Below are 9,734 nucleotides of genomic sequence, written 5' to 3' on the forward strand. Positions count from 1 at the left end.
AAAAAAGTCCTCCATCATCTTAAATGGCACTAACCGCCATTGGTTAAAAGGTTTAAAAATATATATAGTTTGGCAACCCTGTTTGTAAGCTTTAAAATGATGTCAAATGCAACCATTTATCTTTTACCGTGATGAAGACATGGAGGTCTCATGGTATGGGCATGCAAAATGGGTCAACTTTGAGCACCTCTATCTCCTCAACGTTTTGGCATTCAGGTCCAAACACAATCCCTTTCTGACCACTTCCTCCATGGGCAAATATATATGGAAAGTTGTTCACATCAAAAAAGGGGTACAGTCAAAAAGTGATTAAAAATCTAATGGAATGACTCAATACAGAACATGCTTCTTCAACATTAGAAACGAGAAAACCCAGTTGACCTGTAATACCAGTAATCTGTTTAGAAGTCGAGAAGATCTTGTCCAGAGACTGTGTGGTGATGGGAATCATTGGATGATTGCATTACCAAATTGATCGATTGACCTTGGAATAGCCAACCAGCTACAGATCAACACAGAACACATTGTTTCTGTTATCGGGTCAGTCTGGTCGAATCAATTTAGATTACAAAATACTGTCAGGGTTCTAATGGCGAACCTCATTAATGATGAAGATTAGAACACATTACAACAGGTCTCTAATCCACGCCCGTCCTGAGTGTGTCAGATGTGTCTGGGTGGGGGAGTTTTTTAATTTTTTTTAGGGAAAACAAGAGTGGTTTACTCAGTAGATCAAGTCAGTTCAGACCCATTTAAACCGTGGAAGCCCTTTTCCACGAACCCTGTAGAGGTTGACCTGGGGTGAGAGAATGTGTTTAGGGTGGCAGGTGGGTTGGTTTTCGCTAGCGCTGCACATCCACGGTTAACCTGTGGTTTCTCAACAGGTTTGACTCATTTACATCCAAATCTTATTTCCACAGTACAGTAGGTTTTACACAACACTGAACAAGACAAAATCCTGTATTAACATTACTCCCTGCTAGCTAGTCAGCCTTCCTTGTTCACTTAGCGTCGGTCTATGTCCCTGAAGTTGCCGCTCGTGAAAGCCAAGGTTAAACAATTGCACAATAGATATTGCGTAGCATGGCACACTACTGATCTTGCAAAACCGACATTATAGAACGTGGCCTACAGTTCCCTTTCCTACCGTTCACAGACAACATAGTACACAGAGAGGTTATCCCTGGAGTCTGTCAGTAATAGAGCTGTTCATTTGTTTTTCTTCCAGAGATGTTAGTCAACTGTGTGTCAGCAGCTCCAGTCTACACATTCCCTGTACTGTTGAACTGTTATAACCATACTCCCTGCTCGCCAAGAGTAACTTCCCTCTCGCAGCTAGCTAGTCAGCGTGGTGAAACCGCTTCCTTGTTCCCTCAGCCAGGGGATGGGAGTGGCAGTAATCAACTGAGTACAAATAACTGGAGGGGGGGGGGGGAGTCCTTTCCCCCAAGACTGTGTCAGGCTGGCTGGTGGGACTGGTAGCCAATGGTCTGTCGGATTGACCTTTGATTCCGTGTGGTGCAGAGCGGAGTTCATTGAACTCCAGTAACTCGCTCCCTGTGCTAGCTGGAGGCAGGCCAAAACAGCACACCCCAGCTTGTATTGTAAACTCAAGTATGTGATAGCATGTGATATTTTGCTCCACAGCTGAGCGCTAAGCAAACAGACAACACCCCTCCCCTTCACCTCCATTTCTCTCCATTCCCCTCCACCTTCCTCCCGCCCGTGCCTCAATGTCCCCAGCCATAACACTCACCTATAGTCTGACAGAACACAGGAAGAGGGAGAGACAGCCAGGGGAAGTATCACTGTTTTAGAAAGAACATGCACATACAAACAGTACAGAGGAGGAAGAGAAGTAGCTGGGGTCAAAGTACTGTGCTAAAGCTGGTCAATCATTAGAAAGTGCTTTGTTTTCTCTGATTGCTGTGCCTGTAGGACTTTTACATGTATATGTGTACACACACACACGTTTAACTATACTTGTGGGGACCAGAAGTCCTCAAGAATAGTAATCAAACTAATTTGCTATTTTTAGGCTTAGGGGTCGTGTTTTGGTTTAGAATTAGGGATAAATTTAAGGGTTTGGTGTTAAGGTCACAAAAAAATATTTTTAATGGGAACCAATTGTCTCCCCACAAAGTGAGTAAAACACAACTGTGTGTGTGTGTGTGTGTGTGTGTGTGTGTGTGTGTGTGTGTGTGTGTGTGTGTGTGTGTGTGTGTGTGTGTGTGTGAGAGAGAGAGACTGTACTGTTTGAGACTAGGGTGGGGCAGTATTATATTTGGTGTTCTTTCTTGCATTAAGTGACAGACACAAGGATCATGTGCTGTATGCATGATGACAGTACTCTCGTGAGACTGGATTTGGGACCACGCGGAAGATTTGACTCTAGGTGCCAAAATTACCATAACAACCCGCACACAACAGGGCGGCGCCCCACCTGTGATTGTTTTTTTACCAATTGTAAACATCTTTTTTTAAATAAAAAAATAGATACACTGAGGAATTCTTTCTTTGACAGACCAGGTGAATGCGATTACCCCTTATTGATGCCACCTGTTAAATTCAATTTAATTAGTGTAGATGAAGGGGAGGAGACAGGTTAAAGAAGGATTTTTAAACCTTGAGACAATTGAGGCATGGTTTGTGTGTGTGCCATTCAGAGGGTGAATGGGCAAGACAAGATTTGTAGGTGCCTTGTGAATTGGGTATGGTAGTAGGTGCCAGGCGCACCAGTTGGGTTCACACACTCAACAGCTTCCCATGTGTATCAAGAATGGCCCACCACCCAAAGGACATCCAGACAAATTGATACAACTGTGGTTAGCATTGGAGTCAACAAGGGCCAGCATCCATGTGGAACGCTTTCAATAGAGTCCATGCCCTGAAGAATTGAGGCTGTTCTGAGGGCAAAAGGGGGGGTGCAACTCAATATTAGGAAAACATTCTTAATGTTGTGTACACTCAGTGTAGCTAGCTGGTAGCTTACTTGCTAGTTCGACTTGAAATTGGCATGGGAGCTTCCTAATCTAATATCTGACTAACTCGGGAATTTGAAGTTATTTCAGAATGAAAGTTAACTGGCTAGCACATCATGCACTGTAAAATGTTAGCTCGCTATCCCCAGTTCGAGCATGTGTTTTCACTTATTGCATCTGCATGCTTATTGCTTTCTCCCTGGTGCACTCATTTGTAAACTGGTTGTTTGTTCATAATAGTATAATCTAATCTGTTCAAAACAGTGTCAGCATTTGCTGCAGTGGACATTTGGTTTGACATGAAAAAGTGAAATATGTGATTATATGGTGTTGTTCAAATGCACAGATCACTTCATACACACACACATCTTCTCAGAGAAACTAGCAGTAGTTTGAAAACTTGGCATCATATTTCTGTCATGCTGCTTTGTTATTAACTGCAACCACCTCGCACCGCGGGTATTCAGCCAATCAGAAGCCGCCACTGCGTTTCAGTCTTAACACCAGGGATAGTTTCAGTCTAACACACAGTGTGTGTTTGTGTCCTAACACCACCAGGCGGAATGTGTCCCCCTCTCAATGAGGAGACCCAGAAAAACATTCTAGACTCACTGCTGCATCACACTGTCCTGGTCTGGAGATTATATAAAACAACCACTGAACTATATTGAATAAAAATATAAATGCAACATTTTCATTGATTTTACTGTTACACAGTTCATGTGAAATCATGAATCAGTCCATTGAAATACAAAAATGTGGCCCTAATCTATGGATTTCACATGACTGGGAATACAGACATGTATCTGTCGTCACAAATTACTTTAAAAAGTGGCGTTGTGTGACAAAACTGCTAATTTTTAGAGTGGTCTTTTACTGTCCCCAGCACAAGGTGAACCTGTGTAATGATCATGCTGTTTAATCAGCTTCTTGATATGCCACACCTGTCAGGTGGATGGATTATCTTGGCAAATGAGAAATGCTCACTAACAGGGATGTAAACAAATTTGTGCACAAAATTTTACAGATAATATTTTTGTACATATGGAATATCTGATCTTTTATTTCAGCTCATGAAACCAACACTTTATATGTTGCGTTAATATTTGTGTTCAGTGTAAAACACACAGTGCTAAGGCACTGAGTCGACTGGGAAAGTCACACCCACTGCCCACAGAGGGAGAGAGTGAGAGGTCATGAACGTCTCTGTGAGTAGCCTTGGGGACAATCAAAGCCACCAAAGACCAAACACTCAACGACTGATCGTCTCCGATCGATAAATAAAGCTGAACACAGTGGTGAGTTAAGGGTCTGGCTTTCTAACGAGACTACTGATCAGACTGCTCTATCCCTTAACACAGTTTACTGGTCTGTGATAGGTGTTCACCTGGTCTGTGATAGGTGTTCACCTGGCAGGACCTCATTTAGGAACCATCCTGAGTGTCCAGACAGGCTACATTAGTTAATTCAACAGTGTGATTGTTCTCTACCACCTGCAGATGTGTTTTCCCCCAGGGACACAAAACAAGTGACAAGCACTTCCCTTATCTAACAAATCTATTTGGATTACAGGTGTCATGTCATGCACAGGCCATGTTTCCAATGTCCACTTTTTTTTAGCACAGATGGAACATCCAAGTCAGACTTCTCTCTGCTACCGCATGGCAAGCAGTACCGCATGGCAAGTCTAGGTCCAGGTACCGACGTGCCAAGTCTAGGTCCAGGTACCGACGTGCCAAGTCTAGGTCCAGGTACCGACGTGCCAAGTCTGGGTCTAGGTCCCGACATGCCAAGTCCGGGTCCAGGTCCCGACGTGCCAAGTCCAGGTCCCGACGTGCCAAGTCCGGGTCCAGGTCCCGACGTGCCAAGTCCAGGTCCAGGTACCGACGTGCCAAGTCTAGGTCCAGGTACCGACGTGCCAAGTCTGGGTCTAGGTCCCGACGTGCCAAGTCCAGGTATCGATGTGCCAAGTCCAGGTCCAGGTACCGACGTGCCAAGTCTAGGTCCAGGTACCGATGTGCCAAGTCCAGGTCCAGGTACTGACGTGCCAAGTCCAGGTCCAGGTACCGACGTGCCAAGTCCAGGTTCAGGTACCGACGTGCCAAGTCTAGGTCCAGGTACCGACGTGCCAAGTCCAGGTCCAGGTACTGACGTGCCAAGTCCAGGTCCAGGTACTGACGTGCCAAGTCCAGGTCCAGGTACTGACGTGCCAAGTCCAGGTCCAGGTACCGACGTGCCAAGTCCAGGTCCAGGTACTGACGTGCCAAGTCCAGGTCCAGGTACTGACGTGCCAAGTCCAGGTCCAGGTACCGACGTGCCAAGTCCCGACGTGCCAAGTCTAGGTCCAGGTACCGACGTGCCAAGTCTAGGTCCAAAAGTCTCCTACCACTAAGCCATAAGACTGCTGAACAATTAATCAAATGGCCACTCGGACTAGTTACATTGACACCCACCCCACAACACGTTTTTACACTGCTGCTACTCTTTGTTTATATCTATGCACAGTCCCTTTTCCCCTACCTTCAATGTACGAATGACCTTAACTAACCAGTACATAGCCTCTTGACTGTTATTGTGTTATTGACAAAATATTGACAAAATAAAATTAACTATTTCCTGAACTGCATTTTGGTTAAGGGCCTAAACATTTCACAGTAAGGTGAAAGTGAAATGATTTGATCACCAAACATTGGCATATAATCTACAATGTATAATGGACAATTTACGTCTATAAAGTGGACCGTTTGTCAATAGGGTCCAGATCAATACTTACTCGTTTTCAAGCAATGTCATACACACGACCTCTTTGACGCCCGGGTTGTTGGCCTTTTCACAAGAGCAGTTCTGGAGGTTCCAGGTAGCCACCCTGACCACCGCTTTCCCGTCCCGCATCCCCGACGGAGGCTCTACGTTGGGCCGCACAGACGTGATCAGAGTCGGCCCCCCGGGTGGAAGCTCCATGTCTTCACTCCGGAGACTGAATGATGTGGGGCTCGGGTGAGACTTGGTAGTGTATGCCAACCCCCCGTTGGTATTGGTGGAAGGTGTTCGGGAACGCTCTACGAACACTTGAAAGCGAATTTTGTCCAATAAAGAGGAGTTTATGTGATTGACCCTCACCAAGTCTTCGATGCTTTTAAACGGACCGTTTTCCATCCGGTATTCTACTATGTTCTTCGCTATTTTATCCGTGATGCCACGGATGCTCATGAACTGCGCCGGTGTGGCGGTGTTGATGTTCATACCTGTGTTTGACAGGTGGGGCTCGAAGTCTTTACGCAGAGACGACGGCGAGTGTTGGGACGAACTCGTCCTGCTCGAGACGCATATTTCCAGTCTGATGATCTCCAGTTTGCCGGCACCGATTCCGCTCACGAGAGCCAAGTCCTCTACCTTTTTAAACCCCGCAATGCAGTTCCGGTACTCCACGATATTCTGCGCTACCGTGCGGTTCACTCCTGGTAGAGTCATCAGCTCCTCCTCGGTGGCTGTGTTGATATTCAACCGCTCTTGGTTCACGAGGATGTGGCTGAAGTTACACGCCGCGCTAAACTTGCGCTTGCTGTTGTTGAAATCCGTCGGGTCTTTGGGGATCGAGCGGTGGCACCCCAAATTCCCTCCCATGGCTGCGGCTCAGTTGGCAGGTCAATCCACCGGGGCTTGGAACAGTCTAGACCAAGGGTAGACCGGACAGAGCGGCGAAGGCTGCAGCACCACAGCAGCAGGCGCACAACGTGTAAAAGTAGCCTACAGTGTGATTGATCGACTCCTGCTCAGACATGCAAGACAGTTGTAGATGTGACAGTTCTACTCATTTACAGACATATGAGCCGTAGTATGTTGTACCGTGTGTTTGTTTTTTTTCGGGATTAAAATAGTCAGAAAATACGCACAAAACAGCAGGTCCAATTCTTTAGTCGTTTAGCGGTCTGTCTCACTCTATTTTTATCATTAAGCCTGCTGGTGTTAGATCCTTGCTGAATATTCAGGTACCGTCCACACCGGTCAGCTTGCCTAGAGGAACTAGCCGGTGGCGTGCTGGTGCTGCAGCACAGTGTTCGCGTTAAACGCCAGCTGGTCTCGTCATCATACCAGGGGGGCGTGGCGCGAACCTTTTTTTCAGTCCACATGTTTTACTGTGTCCTTGAAGAGGACTTCAGATCTGACTCAATTGATCTACTTTACATTATAATGCATGTTTAAAATGGTTACAATCTAAAGAGAGAAGAGCTCTCAATACAGGCTTTCACATGTAAAATGCAGACTAATATAATCCCTTTGTGTTATAAGGAATATTACAACAGGTTTTAGAACACTTAATCCACATCAAAACCATATTAAAACTCCTGATCTATTGGTTTATGTTTGACACCTCTGGTTACACAAGTGGTACACAGGATTTATTTTCATTGAGTTGGTGAAAAAACTCAAACACGGTAGCAACTCACATGTAGGTGCTCTTTATGAAAAGGAGAAGTGTGCATGATGATGAGATTTATATTTTCTCTTCTACAAAATAAGCTATTATTAAAACTAAAGTTGAGATATAAGATGTAATAGATGACTATAATAATATAAAACAATGTGTTATATAATGTTTTACACCGACACTTCAACAAATAATACTCAAACCTGTCTCCATGTTGGTAACAGAGGGCCCTATGTGTTCTCAGTTTTGCATTTCAAATAGTGTTACAGTAAATAAAATACACAGATACAATGGGGAGAACAAGTATTTGATACACTGCGATTTTGCAGGTTTTCCCTACTTACAAAGCATGTAGAGGTCTGTTATTTTTTATCATAGGTACACTTCTACTGTGAGAGACGGAATCTAAAACAAAAATCCAGAAAATCACATTGTATGATTAAGTAATTAATTTGCATTATATTGCATGACATAAGTATTTGATACATCAGAAAAGCAGAACTTAATATTTGGTACAGAAACCTTTGTTTGCAATTACAGAGATCATACGTTTCCTGTAGTTCTTGACCAGGTTTGCACACACTGAAGCAGGGATTTTGGCACACTCCTCCATACAGACCTTCTCCAGATCCTTCAGGTTTCAGGGCTGTCGCTGGGAAATACGGACTTTCAGCTCCCTCCAAAGATTTTCTATTGGGTTCAGGTCTGGAGACTGGCGAGGCCACTCCAGGACCTTGAGATGCTTCTTACGGAGCCACTCCTTAGTTGCCCTGGCTGTGTGTTTCGGGTCATTGTCATGCTGGAAGACCCAGCCACAACCCATCTTCATTGCTCTTACTTGAGGGAAGGAGGTTGTTTGCCAGATCTCGCGATACATGGCCCCATCCTCCCCTCAATACGGTGCAGTCGTCCTGTCCCCTTTGCAGAAAAGCATCCCCAAAGAACGATGTTTCCACCTCCATGCTTCACGGTTGGGATGGTGTTCTTGGGGTTGTACTCATCCTTCTTCTTCCTCCAAACACGGCGAGTGGAATTTAGATCAAAAAGCGCTATTTTTGTCTTATCAGACCACATGACCTTCTCTCTGGATCATCCAGATGGTCATTGGCAAACTTCAGACGGGCCTGGACATGCGCTGGCTTGAGCAGGGGGACCTTGCGTGCGCTGCAGGATTTTAATGCATTAAGGCATAATGTGTTACTAATGGTTTTCTTTGAGACTGTGGTCCCAGCTCTCTTCAGGTCATTGACCAGGTCCTGCCGTGTAGTTCTGGGCTGATCCCTCACCTTCCTCATGATCATTGATGTCCCACGAGGTGAGATCTTGCATGAAGCCCCAGACCGAGGGTGATTGACCGTCATCTTGAACTTCTTCCATTTTCTAATAATTGCACCAACAGTTGTTGCTTTCTCACCAAGCTGCTTGCCTATTGTCCTGTAGCCCATCCCAGCCTTGTGCAGGTCTACAATTTTAACCCTGATGTCCTTACAAAGCTCTCTGGTTTTGGCCATTGTGGAGAGGTTGGAGTCTGTTTGATTGAGTGTGTGGACAGGTGTCTTTTATACAGGTAACGAGTTCAAACAGGTGCAGTTAATATAGGTAATGAGTGGAGAACAGGAGGGCTTCTTAAAGAAAAACTAACAGGTCTGTGAGAGCTGGAATTCTTACTGGTTGGTAGGTGATCAAATACTTATGTCATGCAATAAAATGCTAATTAATTACTTAAAAATCATACAATGTGATTTTCTGGATTTTTATCTATGATAAAAATTACAGACCTCTACATGCTTTGTAAGTAGGAAAACCTTCAAAATCGGCAGTGTATCAAATACTTGTTCTCCCCACTGTATGGGTGCACTGCAAGCAGGGATAGAATATAAATGTGTATTTCAAGGGTTAATATAGCCCACATCTTCCAGTCTCTCTCGCTCTCTCATTCTCTCTAAAACTGAAATAAATTAGCTAGGCCCCATTTCTTCCCTCTCCGGTCAAATAGAAATATGCAGACAACAGAACAACCAATGAGAGAGAGGTGCTGAAGGTGGTCAGAGTTTTACATAACATGATGCATTGTGGCCAGTTTAAATGGACAACCAGGCTAAGTAATACCATTCTGGTTCTCTCCACGACAGGTTTTTTTCTCCTCTGATTTCATTAGCATTTTAGATTAGCCAAAAGGGGATTATGTTGGATTTCATCTCTGGCTACATAAAGGTGGTGACAGATAAGCTGTCAAACTGTATAACAAGTTCTGAACTATGTAACAGAGCTGTACAACACTTAGTGTTTTGTTAGAATGTTAGAAGTCTTAATAAAAAGCAATG

General features: G+C 44.6%; 1 protein-coding gene across 1 annotated transcript in view; it reads right to left on the bottom strand.

The window, feature by feature from the left end:
• The window catches only part of LOC135552029 (endonuclease/exonuclease/phosphatase family domain-containing protein 1-like), a 31,905-nt gene extending 24,884 nt beyond the window's left edge, over positions 1 to 7,021 (bottom strand). The window contains exon 1 of the mRNA XM_064983387.1: positions 5,755 to 7,021. Coding sequence (XP_064839459.1) covers positions 5,755 to 6,605 — 851 coding nt within the window. The 5' untranslated portion in view covers positions 6,606 to 7,021. The remainder of the gene's footprint in view (positions 1 to 5,754) is intronic.
• Between the last annotated feature and the right edge of the window lie 2,713 nt (positions 7,022 to 9,734).

The sequence above is a fragment of the Oncorhynchus masou genome, chromosome 13 (genome assembly GCF_036934945.1).
Source record: "Oncorhynchus masou masou isolate Uvic2021 chromosome 13, UVic_Omas_1.1, whole genome shotgun sequence".
In the NCBI taxonomy this organism is placed as follows: Eukaryota; Metazoa; Chordata; class Actinopteri; order Salmoniformes; family Salmonidae; genus Oncorhynchus; species Oncorhynchus masou.